The sequence below is a fragment of the Alexandromys fortis genome, unplaced genomic scaffold (assembly GCF_014885135.2).
Source record: "Alexandromys fortis isolate MF-2015 unplaced genomic scaffold, M_Fortis_MF-2015_v1.1 scaffold_26, whole genome shotgun sequence".
Classification (NCBI taxonomy): domain Eukaryota; kingdom Metazoa; phylum Chordata; class Mammalia; order Rodentia; family Cricetidae; genus Alexandromys; species Alexandromys fortis.
This window is the reverse complement of record NW_026067894.1, coordinates 6,889,116-6,905,655: the sequence shown is the minus strand read 5'-3', so window position 1 is coordinate 6,905,655 and position 16,540 is coordinate 6,889,116. Positions and strand designations below refer to the sequence as shown.

The 16,540-nt window shown below is 49.3% G+C and overlaps 1 protein-coding gene across 1 annotated transcript in view; it reads left to right on the top strand.

Annotated features, from left to right (window-relative positions):
• Positions 1-2,217: 2,217 nt before the first annotated feature.
• The window catches only part of Rhce (Rh blood group CcEe antigens), a 29,777-nt gene continuing 15,454 nt past the window's right edge, over positions 2,218-16,540 (top strand). Inside the window, exons 1-3 of the mRNA XM_050153913.1 lie at positions 2,218-2,370; positions 10,507-10,693; positions 15,566-15,716. Coding sequence (XP_050009870.1) covers positions 2,229-2,370; positions 10,507-10,693; positions 15,566-15,716 — 480 coding nt within the window. The 5' untranslated portion in view covers positions 2,218-2,228. The remainder of the gene's footprint in view (positions 2,371-10,506; positions 10,694-15,565; positions 15,717-16,540) is intronic.

Here is a 16,540-nt window from a genome sequence, read left to right as displayed (position 1 = left end):
CATAATAAATAAATATTTAAAAAAAAAAGAAACATTGCTGGGCCCTGGTGGCGTACACCTTTAATCCCAGCACATGGGAGGCAGAGACAGGGCAGCGTGGTCTACAGAGCAAGTTCCAGGATAACCAGAGCTACACAGAGAAACACTGTTTTGAAAAAAACAAAACAGAGCCGGGCGATGGTGGCGTACGCCTTTAATCCCAGCACTCAGGAGGCAGAGGCAGGCGGATCTCTGTGAGTTCGAGACCAGCCTGGTCTACAGAGCTAGTTCCAGGACAGGCTCCAAAGCCACAGAGAAACCCTGTCTTGAAAACAAAAAACAAAAACAAAAAAAAAAAAATGCTTAGGAAAGCAAGCATTGCAATGCAGGCAGGTTAACTGTGATTTAGCAGTTGGAGCTTCGTGGCTCCCATCTGCTTCCCCAAGCATGCCTAAGCATCCTGCTTTGCTCTCCTCTGCTCATTTAGTGTGTGCCTCATAAGAAGCTCCTAGCTGCCCACTCTGACTTACAGGTAAGGTTTATTCATCTGTTCATTTGTGTGTGGTATATGTATAAAGTATGTGCAGGTACACATACCTGTGCACACATGTGTGCAGGTCAGAGGAGGATGTCTACTGTCTGGCTCTGTCTCCAGCTCTGTCACTCTTTGCATTGTTCCCTGGAGACAGGGTCACTCAATGAACTTGGGGCTGACTAAGCTCACAGCCAGCAAACCCCGGGGATTCTCCTGGCTCCATTCCCTTTCACACTGCTAACACCATGCCTGGCTTTCTGTGTGGATGGGGAGGATTTGAACGCTGGTTTCCATGTCTGCAGAGCAAGTGCCCTTATCCACCAACCCACAAAGGGATAAATATCAAAGATAAGTTTTTCAAATCTAAAGTCACTTTTGAACCTCAGTTTCCCATTTTTGAAAAGTCAGAGCATTGATCCATTCCCTTCTGTGATAGCATCGTCAACTTGACAAAACCTAGAATTGTTTGAGCTCGAATCCTGCCTGGGGGGGGATTTTCTTGATTCTGTAACCTGACTCGAGAAGACACATCTTAACAGTGGGCGGGCTGGGCCGTGAAGGGAAGAAGGTGAGCTGAACACTAGCCAGCATTCATTGCTCTCTCTTAACTGCAGACATGATGTGACCAGCTGCTTCAAGCTCCCATTGCCTTGGCTTCCTCATCATGGACCGCACCTTGAACTTAAAGCCAAAATTCCCTCTGTCCTCTAAGGTGCTTTTGGCAGAGGACTTTACCATAGCAACAGTAAGCCAAGACGTCTTCTCTTTTGTCAAAACAGATGCCGGGACCCAAACCCTGGGCCTGCTTCTTGCTCCACCACAGAACTCTGGCATCAGCTCCAGGCAGGCCCTGCCTTTCTTACAGGGTAGACCAAAGGAACAAACACAAAGAGCAGGTGAATGTCAAACAAATTGGTGGCTCATGCCTTTAATCCCAGCACTTGGGGGCAGAGGCAGGCAGGTGAATATCTGTGAGTTCAAGGCCAGCCTGGTCTACAGAATGAGTTCTAGGACAGCCAAGGCTACATACACAAATAAACCTTGTCTCAAAACAAAACAAACAAAAAAGGATGCTCTCCTTCAAATTACGTGCAAAACCAGGCTTGGTGGAGCTTGCCTGTAATCCTAGCACTCAGGAGGCATAAGCAGGAGGATTGCTGCGAGTCTGAGGTCAGTCTACTCTACTTAGTGCGTTCCTAGCCAGGGCTCTAGAGTGATATTCTGTCTCAGGAAAGATCGATAACGTAAGATAAATAAGAGGCTGGAGAGATGGCTCCGTGGTTACGAGCACTGACTTCTCTTCCAGAGGTTCTCTTCTCAGAGCTCTTAGAGTTCAACCTCTTCGAGAGCCTCAATGAACCTGGGTTCAGTTCTCAGCTCACAACTGTCTGTAACTCCAGTTGCAGGTGATCCAACAGCATCACAGACATACCTACAGGCAAAACATCAATGCACGCAAAATGAAAATAAAGAGGTAATTAAAACAAGATAAACAATCAAATAAATAAAGCTGAGCACAGTAGGAGGTCCCAGCAGGAATCCAGCCAGGACTGTCCGAATGTTGGATTCTGAAGTTCCTCTGCTCTCCTTAGGCCAGCCCAGCCACTTTTTGCATTCTGAGATAAGACCTTTGGCGGGTGTTTCCCCTATCACTCCTTCAAGTGGGTGTGGGGACCTAGTGCTGTCAGAACCTGGGCATAGCAACAGGCACAAGATGGGCTCTAAGTACCCACGGTCCCTCCGATGCTGCCTGCCCCTGTGGGCCTTCGTGCTGCAGGTGGCTTTCATTATTCTCTTCTTTTTCATCTCCTATGACACCCCCCGAGTGGATCAGAAGTTAATGGAGACCTATCAAGGTGAGGGGCCTGGGGAAGTGGCCAAATGGGCCAGGGGTAGGGCAGGTCTGTGCTCTCCCTCCCACGGCACAGGTGTTCCTTTTCACACCTCTCCCAAAGGGGGCTCCAGCTGCACAGAGGTCAGCCAGTGTGGGCTGGGCTTTGTCTCTTTCATGAGCCCCAACTGGATTTGTGATCACGGAGCAGGGGAGCTCTTTGTCCGGTGTCCTGAATTCTCTATGCAGATGGTCTTAATGTTCTGCTTTTCTGGGGAGATGGCTCTGTGGGTAAGGGCACTTCTCTTTCTTTTATGGCAATGATTATCATGTTGTGTTGTGTTGTATTGTAGGGTGTCTCCCTTACTTGTTTCTTTAAAAAGTGTATTTGTATTTTTAATTAGGTGTATGTGTCTGTGGGGGGGGGAATGTGCAGATGAATACAGATGCTCATGGGAGCCAGAGACACCAAGTGCCCTGGGAACTGGAGTTACAGTAGTTGTGAGCCAGCCAATGTGGGGTGCTGGGAACTAAACACTGATCCTCTACAAGAAACAACCCCGGCATTGCTCGTCCAGTGCCCCCCTTGCTGGCTCTTTTCTCGTCTCCATTTCCCCTTTCCCTGCCTCCTCTCCAGGGCTGGAAAGCCTGCTTTGGGTGGGAATCCCCAGCCAGGAAGAATGGCTGGAGGAGGGGGATGGTTACTTTATGTGTTGCTGTGGAGAGAGTAACCAGGAACAAGGCACATTCCACAGAGGTGTGTGCTTTGCCTCAGTACGAAACATCCTGGCGTGTCTGAAACTTCTCCCGGGCTGCTCATGGTAAAAAGATGGACCTGTGAAGGGTGTCTCCGACACAGAGCTGCAGCCCAATTCTGGCAGAGGGAGGGGGACTTGGCTTGGGGCTCCGTGATGTGAAACTGACCCACTAGCTGAAGCAGAGGAGTGCTTCCAAAGGCTCCTGGTACAGGTCTAATTCCTTCTCGTTCATTTCTTTTAAATCCAATCCAATGTTAGCCAGGCGGCTAAGCAGGCTCACGTTTTTAATCCCAGCACTAGGGAGGCAGAGGCAGGTGGATCTCTGTGAGTTCAAGGCCAGCCTTGTCTACGAGTGAGTTCAGGATAGCCAGGGCTCTGTTACACAGAGAAACCCTGTCTCAAACAAAAACAAAAAAAATCTAACCCAATGTTTGTTTTAACTCTGTTCATTCCTGTTTCTCCACTAAGTCGTGTGTCNCACAGAGAAACCCTGTCTCAAACAAAAACAAAAAAAATCTAACCCAATGTTTGTTTTAACTCTGTTCATTCCTGTTTCTCCACTAAGTCGTGTGTCACAGACATCGTAGGGTCTGGACATGTGGAGCTCTTTACTGTCTACCAGGCAAACAGCTTCCCATTGGCTCTCACAACAACCCAGGGAGGCAGGCTGCTATGTCCTCCATATCTCACTAAGGAAATAGGTACAGATGTTAAGTCATTGGCCCAGGGTCACCTAGCAGGCATTGGCACAGCAAGTTGACAGTCAGGCATGCTGGCTTTAGTTGCCTGTGCCTGACCATTGTGTCTTATGCCCCCTGTCATGGTAGGACTGAGTCACTTGTCCCCTAATCAGTAGGCGTGGGAGCCACTAAGGCAGACTGATGCCTGCAAGCTGACCTCTGACTTCTATATGTCCCAGATTAAAAAATAAATGAATGAATAAATGTAATTCTTAAAAATTCCATAATGAAACAAAAATTAAAAATAAATAAATAAATAGGACTGGGTAAGATGACAAAGTGGTTAAAAGCCAGAGGCCCCAAGTCCAATTCCTGCCGTACACATTTGTAACTCCAGTTCTGGGCGTCCAGTACTCTCTTTCGGCTTCCTTGTTAACCTACACAGAGCACACACAACATACGCACACACACACACAGCGCACACCTACACATAGCACACACATGTGCGCATGCACGCACATGTGCACACACACACAGCACCACACAGTGCACACACAAAGCACGTACACACACACACTAAATCTTCAAATGAGTAAATAAAAAGGATTGAAAGCAGCGCTTGGGAGGCAGAGGCAGGCAGCCTCTATGAGTTCAAAGGCCAGCCTGGTCTATAGAGTAAGTTCCAGGACAGCCAGGGCTCCCCAGAGACATCCTGTCTTGAAATACAAAGAAAAAAATAACATCTATAGATAGATAAATACTATCAGCTTTTATTACTAACCAGCTTCAGTTTCTTATGTTTTAGATAAGAAAAAAAATAAACTTGGAAGTGCTAATGTTTTCTTCCATGAAGCTCTAGGGACTGTCTTGGGCACCTTCCAAGGCTCCATGCTCTGATGGCCATGTATGGATGACCGGTAATGGAGCCAAATAGGCAAGAGATGAGACAGTAGAAGCAAGAAGTTCAATTGAAGACACATTTAGATGAAAATCACCTTCACTTGGGCGGGGGGGGGGGGGTGAGGCAGGAATACTACAGACGTGATTGGACAATAGCTGTGTCCATTTCTACTGCTTTTCTGTTATTCTGAGGAAACACCACGATGAAGACAACTTCTAAAAGTGAGCCTTTCTTTGGGCTTATGGTTCCAGAGGGTTGGAGTCTGTATTGGTGGAATGAAGGTAAGGTGGGAGGAACAGCTGAGAGCTCACCTCTCAAAGGCTCACCTCTCAGGAGGCTGAGAATGTCGTCGGGAGGGCAGGAGGTATTTGAAGCCTCAATCTGACCCTTCTCCAACAAGGCCACAGCTCCTGATTATTCTCAAACAACAGAGTCACCAAGGAAGGAACGATTATTTAAAAATTCAAGCTTGTGGAGGCTATTCTCATTCAAAACGCCACACTGTGCCAATTCTTAAGAAACACAGCCTTCAGCCCAGGCAGTTGGTGGCGCTTGCCTTTAATCCCAGCTCTGAGGAGGCAGAGGCAGGTGGATCTCTGTAAATCTGAGGCCAGCCTGATCTACAAGAACTAGTTCCAGGACAGGCTCCAAAGCTACAGAGAAACCCTGTCTCAAAAAAAAGAAAGAAAGAAAGAAAGAAAGACAGACAAATACAGAGGCCAGATGTGGTGTAAATGCAGAATGACACATTCATTCTGGACATTGAGGTGTCTGTGAAATGCTTAAGGGAAGCAGAATCTGTCAGTCACCCATAGCTGTGTAACAACCATCCCTAACTTCAGTGCCTTAAGATAGCAACCACGTCATTTACCCACCTCCATGATTCTGTGGCTTTGCCATGTGGTATGCTTCAGCTGGCAGTTTCACTTAGGGTCATTCACTTATTCAAAACCTAGGAATTTTACTGGGGCAAGATGGCTCCACCTGCCCCCATTTCCCCATGGAGGCAATTAGTGTCAGCTGGGAGCAGCAAGCCAGCCCAGACTTCACATACCTACAGAGGAGTTCCAGCAGCAAGTGAGAACAGAGCAGAAGTGTCTGTAAAATGTCCACTGATACCCCATTGTCTGCAGTGAATTACAAGGCCAACTCATGTGGGAGCAGCCTTCGTCCAGAGGCTCCACTGGGGGCCATTGCCACAGACAGCCCATCCTAGGGCTGCCAAACTGGAGAATTATCTCTTGGGCCTTTTGCTTTACAAGCCACTCATCAGCCCCCTGTGTAGCACGATCAATAAAAACCCAGGGACAGAAATTGGGGTTCAGCCTGAAGGTCAGAAAAGCAAAACAGCCAGCCCCTGACTCTTACCTCGTCCACACCAGGAATCCTCAGAATGAGACTGTGCCTGAGAGCTGTCTCCTCCTGTTTTATATTCCTCTCTAGTGCTGGGATTAAAAGTACGCACCGCTACCGCCTGGTTTCTGTGGCAAATTAGTGTGGTTACGTGGATTAAAGGTGTGTGTCACCACTGCCTGATCTGTATGGCTGACCAGTGCGGCTGTTTTACTCTCTGGACTTCATACAAGCTTTTATTAAAATACAAATGAACGATCACTACACCCCTGCTTTCCTCGGGGGCAGGGAAAGGGGCTTATGGGAAAATAAGAGGGCTTTCCCAGGGCCAAGTGCACCACAGCTTCTCAGGGAAGCTCCATTTCCCTTCTGAGCCTGTTGGGGCAATGGTGGGATGGGAGTGAGCAGAGACTGGGGAAGGAGAAGGCACAGAGTGCTAAGGTCCCCAAGGCTGTGGAGTTCCTCCCCTGAGTCTTGTTCCCTACCAGGAGGGACAAGAGTAAGTGCATGGGCAGGACCGGAAGGGAAAAGAAGAGGTCCGGGTGGACAGATTCAAGGGCTGACCTGCAGTTATTCAAATACATAGGCACAAGACTAATAATACATATCAGGTAAGGCAAGCATGGGTACTCCGGTCACAGCACCAAACCTTGTAGGAGCCAGTAGGTGCCCCTACTCATTTTACAGATTAGGAAACTGAGACACACAGAACCAGGCCCTAGCCATGACATGCAAACTCAGAGGTCACACCACACGTGTAGGATGAAGCAAGAGGGTGTGGAGTTCGAATCTCTCTGTCTCCATTTACCAGTGGTGTGACCTGATCCAGGCACAGCAGCCTTCTGGGCCTCTCTTCTTCCATCTGTAAAATAGGAAAGATAAGTGGTGATGACAGACTGAGGAGGAGAACAGATCTGGTCATGAGGATGCTGGGGACTGCCTCCCTCGCCTCACTGCTGGCCTCCCAGGTCCCAGAAGGCCAGACTCCAGCAGTGAAATTCCTCTTGCCGCCCAGTGCTCTCAACTCCTTATCACACCAAACACCTTGCAGGCCACTAGTTTATCAGCCCTGGGGCAGAGCTGCTCTGAGAGCTGCCGCCCATGGGGGAGCCCTCTGAGTGGGACTCTGGGGTGGGGGTGGGAAAGGGCAGGAGTGAGCCCTGGGAAGAGTAAGTCTGAGCCTGGATCCTCAGGATGCTGGAGAGGAAATGGGAAGCAGGGCAGGCTGGGGTGGAGGGTGGGAAGCCAGATGCTGTAGCTAACAGCTGGACTGCACAGGTTCCCGGAACAGTGTAACTGGAAACAGCCATGCTACATTTCCTCCAGCCTAAGGCACCAGTTCCTTCCTCAGGGACCCCGTGAGGCCTCAGGGAGGAAGGTCAGGGCCCCTATACCTGGAATTGGTGGCAGCTGGGTCAGGAAATGCCTCGCCCCACCCCATCCTCTCATTTTCTAACCTTCAGGCCGGACTCAACCCTCTTCCTCTCTTACCCTCCCCTAACGCCTTCTTCTTTAGAATGCCCCAAGGCTCTAAGAGCACCTAGACTATCAAACCCAATCTTACGGTTTCCAGAGAGGGAAACGGAGGTTCAGAAAGAGCAAAAGGTTTGCCTGAGATCCTTTAGCATGGTGAGGTGAAAACCAGAGCTAGAGGCAGCCTCCCTGGAAGAAAGGCGCCCCCGTACCTGTCAGAGCTGAGCTCACTACGGGTGTGCTGTGTGGTCCTGAGAAATCTCACTCCGGTAGTCCCCGTAGACGTGTGTGTGACAACCACATCATTACAAGCGGAGGGACAAGTGAGCAGCATCTGATGGCTTTTTGTTCTCAAGCTGTCTCCCTCCTTCCTAGTATGCTAAGGCCTCAGAGTGATTTGGAGTTGGTTTTGGTGATAACTATGTTGTTTTATTTTTTGAAATTTTATATATGTGTTTGTCTACATATATGTCTGGGTACCACATGCATGCTTAGTGCCTGCAGAGGCCAGATGAGGACATCAGATCTGCTGAAGCTGTCACAGGTGGTTGTGAGCCACCATGTGAATGCCGGGAACTAGATCTGGGTTCTCTTCAAGAGCAGAAGATGCTCTTAACCGCTAAGCCATCTTTCCAGTCCTCCAGGTGTGTCCCAGGCTGGCTTTAAACTTCTGATCCTCCTGCCTCTGGCTCCTCAGCCATCAGTCTGCACCACCACGGCAGGCAAAGTATCTTAAGTAATAAAAGGGCGTGCACTGTTTTATGGTAGGGAAATGAGTGTACAAGTAGAGGCAATTCTCAACTGTCCACGTGAACTCACACAGATGGAAGGAAGATAGCAAAGCAATGAGTTATGCGTATCTGCTAATAAATCTCACACAGCTGTCAAGGGAGGGGAAACCTGTGCAGGCATCATCCCTGTGGAAAATGGTCCATGTCTTCTGGGAAAACAGCCTCTCCAGGCACCTCCCATTTTCATCGTAGGAGTCTGAGGAGGGGGTGGAATTGTTCCCATTACACCGGTGAGAACCAGAAGGGAAGAAGAGGTGTGGAAGCTGTGGAATGGCTCCACCAATGGTCTGGGGAAAGACTCTACCCTCGGCTCTACGGGAGGCAGGTTGCTTCACTCCTCCTCGTGGAGGCTTCCACGTTCATAAACAGCCACTGAAAGGGCAGGCGCAAGAAGACAGGAGACAGCTTAGGGGAAGCAATCCACTTGGGCTGGACTTTCTCATCACTGTGGCTAATATTGAGAGGAACCGTTTAAAGGGGGCGAGATCGCTTGAGTTTGTGGGCAGCTGGCTTCCGTTGTTTGCAGGCCGCGGTGAGACAGACAGAACACCATGGGGGAAGGCTAGATAGAGCAGGGATGCTCACCTCATAGCAGCCAGGACACTGGGAGGAGCAGCATGGAGGGGCCCCGGTGCCAAGGCATTGCTACCTGTGCAGAGACATTCTGCTGACCTCCTGGGCGTCTCTCAGTGCGGTCAAGTTGCTGGTCAAGATGCGTCACTGGCTGTTCGCGTGCATTTAGCATGGGTTCCTCTAAAGCTCAGAGAGAGGCTGAGTTCCAGATTCGACCGCACAGCTAGAGCGGGCCCAGTTTCACCAAACCCTCTGCAGTACACCAGAATCACATTAAAGTCCCCCCACCCCTTTGTTCTGCTGGGGCCTGGGGGAGATGTGGGGGGAGGACTTTTGTATTCTTCTGTCTCAGCTGCTCCTGTTGGGGCCCTGAGGCAGGGAAGAAATTTCCTACTGGCCTACCAGGTCCCTCGCAAGAACTGGGAAAGAGGCCAGGCGGTGGTGGTGCATGCCTTTAATCCCAGCACTCGGGAGGCAGAGGCAGGTGGATCTCTGTGAGTTTGAGACCAGCCTGGTCTACAAGAGCTAGTTTCAGGACAGGCTCCAAAACCACAGAGAAACCCTGTCTCAAAAAAAAAAAAAAAAAAAAAAAAAAAAAAAAAAAAAAAAAAAGCTGGGCGGTGGTGGCGCACGCCTTTAATCCCAGCACTTGGGAGGCAGAGGCAGGCGGATCTCTGTGAGTTCGAGTCCAGCCTGGTCTACAAGAGCTAGTTTCAGGACAAGAACCAAAAACTACGGAGAAACCCTGTCTCGAAAAAGAAAAAAAAAAAAAAAGAACTGGGAAAGAATCATCTCTCTCTCTCCCCTCTCTCTCCCTTACTTCCTTTTCCTATTTTTTTTAAACTTTCATCATGGGCAGTGATGGTGCACACCTTTAATCCCAGCAATTGGGAGGCAGAGGCCGGCCGATCTCTGTGAGTTCAAGACCAGCCTGGTCTACAGAATGGGTTCCAGGACAGCCAAAGCTACACAGAGAAACCCTTTCTTGAGAAAACAAAAACAAAAAACAAACTTCCATCATCTGTATGTGTGTGCACACACCTGTGTGAATGCTTTTGTAAACAGGCCCTGTGGAGGTCAGAGGACAACCTTCAGGAGTTCATGGACTCCACTGTGGATTCAGGAGATCAGAGTCGGGTCCCTTTTCCACTGATCTGTCTCACCCACATTACCTGCTCCTGAAGAAGATGACTTGGCTTGTGCCACAGGACCTCCGAGGCCACCCGGTCTTCTCTTTTTTTGTCTCACCAGGACGGCTCAGCTGTTGAGGCTGCGTGTACCACAGTGGCACAGTGGCAGCCCGCCCACAACCCCAGAGCAATTAATTACCTTCACTGAATGCCGGTGATGGGCCAAGCGGGGACCCTCACGCTGCACTGTCTGCATCAGAGTGTTTATTCCTCACAACCGAGGCTCATTTCCTGTGCTCTCCCATCTGCCTGAAGCACTTTACCAACTTTCTCTCCTCTACCCCACCTCAGCCCTGTGTGCTCAGTAGTCATGGCCCCGTTACTCAGATGAAAAAGCTGAGGCCCAAAGAAGCGAAGCAGTTTGACCAAGTTCCTGTAAATGCTCTCAGACGTCCCTTCCAGCGGCCATTCTGTCCAATTCTCACCTATTCCTCCTTTTCAGTCTTCCAGGATTTGACCCTTATGGCAGCCTTGGGCTTCGGCTTCCTTTCCTCATCTTTCCGGAGACACAGCTGGAGCAGTGTGGCCTTTAACTTCTTCATCTTGGCCCTCGGGGTGCAGGGGTCGATCTTGCTGGAGCGCTTCCTGAGCTGGCCTTTCGTAAAGGATGTGGCCATCAATCTGTTCAGGTAACTGAAAGCAGCTGGGTTGTTTTGGGTGCTTAGAATGCAGCGAGGGAAAGTTCTAGACGACCAGGGCATCTCTCTAGCTCTGACGGCACAAAATACTTAGGGCAAACTTTCTAGAAGATTTTTATTATTTATACAAAAATCCAATTTAACCGGGCCCTATTGGGCATTTCCAACTCTGTGGTACCCCAGGCCTCCCCGAATTCTCCCTATTTTGTTCTTAATGATTCTGATTGTATAAAGTCATACACATTTGTAGAAAAAGTAAGAAAAGGAGTAGACACAAAACAAAGCAGAAAACAGAACTGTTGCCCAGAGAGACAGCATCTTAAAGAAAAGGAAGGGTGGGCAGGAGGTGCGGCTCCATGGTGGAACAGTTGCCTAGCATGTACATCAGTCCTGGGTTCCATGCCAGCCTGCGAGGAGAAAACAAAGAGGAGGAGGAAGAGGCAGAGAGAGAGAGAGAGAGAGAGAGAGAGAGAGAGAGTTGTGGGTGATTTTTATTAGATTAGAGAGTTGAGTGAGAGAGAGTGGCAAGAAGAAAGGCTCAGTTCTGAGATGCTGGTAGACAGGAAATAACCACACTTTTATTTTCTGTAAACTAACATCGATCCCTGTAGTCGTAGCTAAATGAGATGGTACAAACTGGCAAAACTAACCTGTGACGCTAGACGTCACAGTAGTGGTTACCCAGGCAACAGGTGCGTATTGATTAGGAAGGAGCGCCACAGAACCTGTGGGCTCAGTGACCATTCTCTGTGTTAACCCGGATGATGTTTCTATAGGGGGAAATCAGATTGATAAACGACAGGTGATTAATAGATCTGAGATGATTAACACGTGATTAATAGATACAGATTAGTCAGGGTTCTCTAGAGGAACAGAACCAATAGGATGAATACATGTATATATATACATGTATATATTTACACACATATATTTAGAAATAAGAATTTATTGATTTCGGTTACATTAAAATAATATTAACAGAGCTGGGAGGTGGTATCGCACACCTTTAATCCCAGCATTCGGGAGGCAGAGGTAGGTAGGTAGATCTCTGGGTTTGAGGTCAGCCTGGTTTACAGAGTGAGTTCCAGGACAGCCAGGGCTACACAGAGAAACCCTGTCTTGAAAACAACAACAACAACAATAATAATAATAGAAATAACAGGTATCTCACACCTGAGAGGCAGAGAACACTTGTTGCTGCCACCAACAAGTTAGTGGCTGTCACACTCCAGGGACGGACAGCCTCGTACTTGCTCAGTCCTGGAGAGCGCTGGTCCTTAGTCCACAGTGGAAGTCTGGAAATGCAGGTTCTTTCAACTGCAAAGGAATCAGCAGCAGCAGGGAGCATCATTCTGCAGCAGAAGGGAAGGCTGGGCCAGCGGGGAGGCAAACAAACTTCCTCCTGACTGTCCTTTTCTGTCTGGGTTAATACCCGGCAGGCACCTCCCACACTCTTCCCACAGCAACTAGCAATTAAGAAAACGCCCTTCAGGCCAATCTGATGGAGACAGTTCCTCAATTGAGGGTCCCTTCTACAAGATGATTCTAAACACAGATAGGCGTAGACAGTTCCTATGGGGCTCTATACTACTTTAAAAATATGCTGGATACTTGATAGAAAGAACTAGGAGACATTTTCCGTAAGAATGCTTTCTTGGCTAGATGCCGTGGTGCACAACTTTGATTCCAGCTCTCGGGAGGCAGAGGCAGGCAGCTGAGTTCCAGGCCACCCAAAGCTACTTGACTAAAGCCCCACCCTTCCCCCACTCCACCCCCCATAAAAGTAAGTTTTTGTTTTGTCCAACCTTGAATTGCTAAGATTCAGAGTCAAACCTTGGGACCTTCTCAGGCCCTGTCAAGGACATCCTAGCTTTCCCTCTCAGGCCCTTGCTAAGGCTTCTGGGACTTGTCCATGGACAGTAAGCTTTCTGTGAGCCAAACACTGTGTTAGATGTGTCTCCTTAGCCCATCCAGGGTCAAGGTCCAAGCTCATCCACAGGTAAAGGAATGGAGGTTCAGAGAGGGTAATAATCCTATGACGTGGCTGGGGTCATAGGATTCTAACTTCCTTCCAGCCTTTCCAGTCACTCAGAGCAGTCACCATGTAAAATTGTTCGTTCCTTTTTTAAATACTGTAGAGGGCTGAGGGACTGCCCCGAGTTAGCAGGCTTTTGCTTAAGGCACATAAAGCCCTGGGTTCTACTCCCAACACTGCAAAAACAAAACAAAACAAAAAACAGGTCATTAAGACACACTCAGTAATCCCAGCGCTTAAGGGGTAGAAGCAGGAAGATCAGGAGTTCAAGGTCACCCTCAGCTACACTAGTGAGTCTACTGCCAGCCTGGGCTAGCAGACAGCCCTTCTCTAAAATACCCCTTTAAATAACTCTTTCAAGGCGTAAAGCTACCTGCCTGTGGGTATTGCATACCCCCTGGGTTGTGTCAAAGGACACCCTGAGGTTCTCACACAGCAGTACTGGGCTGGGGCTTCTGTTTAAAGTTGCACAGGTGTTAGCCTTTGGCACACAAATTGGAATTGGGGGCATTTCAGGATGTTTACCTATCATGGAACCTGTAACAGGGACCTGTTGTCCCTCCCTGCCACCCAGCCGCCATCCTACCAAAAACCATTTGGATCCTCCTGACTGAGACTTAGCTGGGCTTTGCAAGACTGAACAGTGGCACCCACCCGCCTGACAGGCCAGGCTGGGCTAGTGGGCTTTGCCTGACCTGTTTCCTGCAATAGGGACAGAGACCCTGCTCTCCCTTCAAACCATAAGGACTTGGTAAGTGCTCATTGGGATAAAAATGAAAACAAAAGGCCCTTCAGTGAGCGATTTCCACCCCACTGCATGCCTGGTGTCGGGGATCAAACCAGGGTCTTGCAAATGTTAGGCAAGACCTTTGCTCAGCGCCAGCCCCAACCATTGGTGCTTTGTTTTTCCATGACATAGGCTCAGGGAGCACAGACAGGTCTCAAATTCACTATGTATCTGAGGGTGGCGTTAAACTTTGAACCTCCTGCCTCAACCGTCTGAGTGCTGAGATTACAGGTGCACAGATTACAGGTGCGCATGCCTGGTTTATGTGGTGCTGGGATCTGACTCAGGGCTTTGTGCCAACTGAGCAAAACCCCAGGTTCCATGGGTGTACTTTTTAAAAAAGTATTTATTTACTTGTATTTTATGTATATTTGGTATTTTGCCTGCAAGTATCTCAGTGTGAGGGTATCAGATCCCCTGGAATTGGCATTATGGGCAGTTGTGAGTTGCCATGTGGGTGTTGGGAACTGAACCCTGGTTCTTTGGAAGAGCAGTCAGTGCTCTTAACCACTGAGCCACCTCTCCAGCCCCAAGGGGTGTACGTTTAATTGTATACCCTGAGTGGTTCTAGAAGATTCTCCCTAGAAGGTCCTGGCAATGCCCAGCTTCCTTGTTGTATCTGCCATGTGTTCATGAATTCTGCTCTTACTTTGACCCCAGGTGTTATTACATGAAGTCACAGAGGCATAGAGTGTATTTCAGGTCTCACTGTCAGGACATGGCTGTATCAAGCCTTTTAACCACCTTAGTTCAGGGTCTTGCTGTCACTTGTCACAGGTCTGAGATCTCATGACTGGCCCACTAATGTTTGAATTGAGCTTGTCAATGCACTGAACACTTGCCTGCCGAGCATGGCCTGTGTAGACAGTGACACACCAGGTTCCCCAATATACTGTCCCTCCTGGTCCACGTCCCCATGTCCTGCTCTTACTGTCCCCTCACATTCTTGAACCTCAGGAACAGCAGCAATGAAGACCAGGGAGGCTGCATCCCTTATATCTAGGGACTTGACCTTAGGGCCTTAGATCTAGGCCATCTGGGCTTGAACCTCATCTTTGTTAGCAGGATGTAGTAGTGGCCATCCTTCCGGTTCCATGCCCTCTTGTACACGATGGGGGCAGGGGCACATGACATTGTGGTAACCTAGTACCACCCTGATGGAGGACTGACCTTTAAGCTCTGGCACTTCACCAGCCTCATCCATCCCAGCACAGCTGGGATAATCCCTAGGGAGGAGAGGTTTCAGAGGAAGAGGGGAGGAGCAGCTCAGTGCCACTTCCCCCTCCCCCAGGAAGCCCTCCATGATAAGTCCAGTTGGCACAGTTAACTCAGGAAACCCTATATCTCTCCAGCCAGACCAGAAGCGCTTTGAAGATTCAAAAGTGGATTTCTCTGCCCGAATCCTCACATTGAGCCTGCACATTTGTCCAGGAGAGGAAGGATTTGGATCTTCATGATGCCTGCCTCTATTCATGAATTCCCTTTTCACATGTCTACCAGTCTTTGTGTTAGATAGATACACGTATACAAAGACTTCCTTCTAACCCCTGCCCCAGCTCTGGCAAACAAACGTTGTCATTCTTATTTTCCAGGTGGATGCTTTATGGGGATTAAGTAGCTGCTTGGGTGGTAGAGCTGGGATGGGAAGCCAAATTTATTCTACTTCCAAACTGCCAAACCCAGGCTCCACACATGGAGGAGAGAAAGGAGGACCGTGGCGGGCCAGCGGGTGCACAGCGCCCTCTATGGAACATCTGAGAGCGGCGACAGCAGAAAGGAAGTGTGGGGTTGGGGTGGAACTCAGACAGCTGCGGTGTCCCTGGGGAAGAGGCAGCCACTTTAAATCACAGTGACATCGGTAGAAGAGGCACGGCGCCTCTGAGTACCACTGGAGTGTGCAAGGACCTCAGGTGACATCCTGGTGAGGGACAGGGCAGGAGAACCTGTGCTGTTGCAGAAACCCTCGTGCGCGCGTGCGCATGCGCGTGCGACCTGCTGAATGAGAGGTACTCTTCCTCACAGGGTCTCTCTCCTCCCTCAGCATCCGGACAGCTACGGTGAGCACAATACCTGTGCTCATCTCAGCGGGCGCTGTCCTTGGGAAGGCCAACTTGGTGCAGCTGGCTGCGATGGTGCTGGTGGAAGCTGCAGCCTTCAGAGCCGTCAGGCTTGTTGACAAGAAGTTCTTCCACGTGAGTCCCAGGGCTGTGAGGGGACCTGGGAGAGCGTAGGGGGGTAGGATGCTGCCCCACCTTGACAAGTTTTGGAGTTTTGAAAATAAAGCTAGGCCCCGAGTGGAGCTGAAAGTGCTTAGACGCCACTGAAGGTTAAACACCGTGCGTGGAGGCCTTGAGCGGCGCGAGATTACTATGGGATGCGTACAAAAGATGAATTCCCAGAGCGTATTAGCCGCAGAGTGTGTTGTATTTTTCATATATGGCTTTCAGGCTGGTCCAATTATTCCAACAATGACTGTCTCCTGATAGAAAGCCCAAGGGTCCAGTAGTTTTCCAGCCCATGAGGCTGATGTTTCACTGGCCTTCAGTATGCTAAAGAGTATCCTAAAGAGGTAGGCTCTAATGACGATGAAGGAATGGACTTGCCAGGGAGACTGAGAGCAAGGGCTTCCTTCTCCTTTCTCCTTCATAGAGGCTGCCAATCAGGAGTGGCCTAGATTTAAGAGGGATTTTCCCACCTCAAAAGATTGGGACTTGGGGGCTGGAGAGATGGCTCAGCAGTTAAGAGCATTGCCTGCTCTTCCAAAGGTCCTGAGTTCAATTCCCAGCAACCACATGGTGGCTCACAACCATCTGTAATGAGATCTGGTGCCCTCTTCTGGCCTGCAGGCATACACGCAGACAGAATATTGTATACATAATAAATAAATATTTAAAAAAAATTGGGACTTAAAGCCGGGCGATGGTGGCGCACGCCTTTAATCCCAGCACTCGGGAGGCAGAGGCAGGCGGATCTCTGTGAGTTTGAGACCAGCCTGGTCTACAGAGCTAGTGCCAGG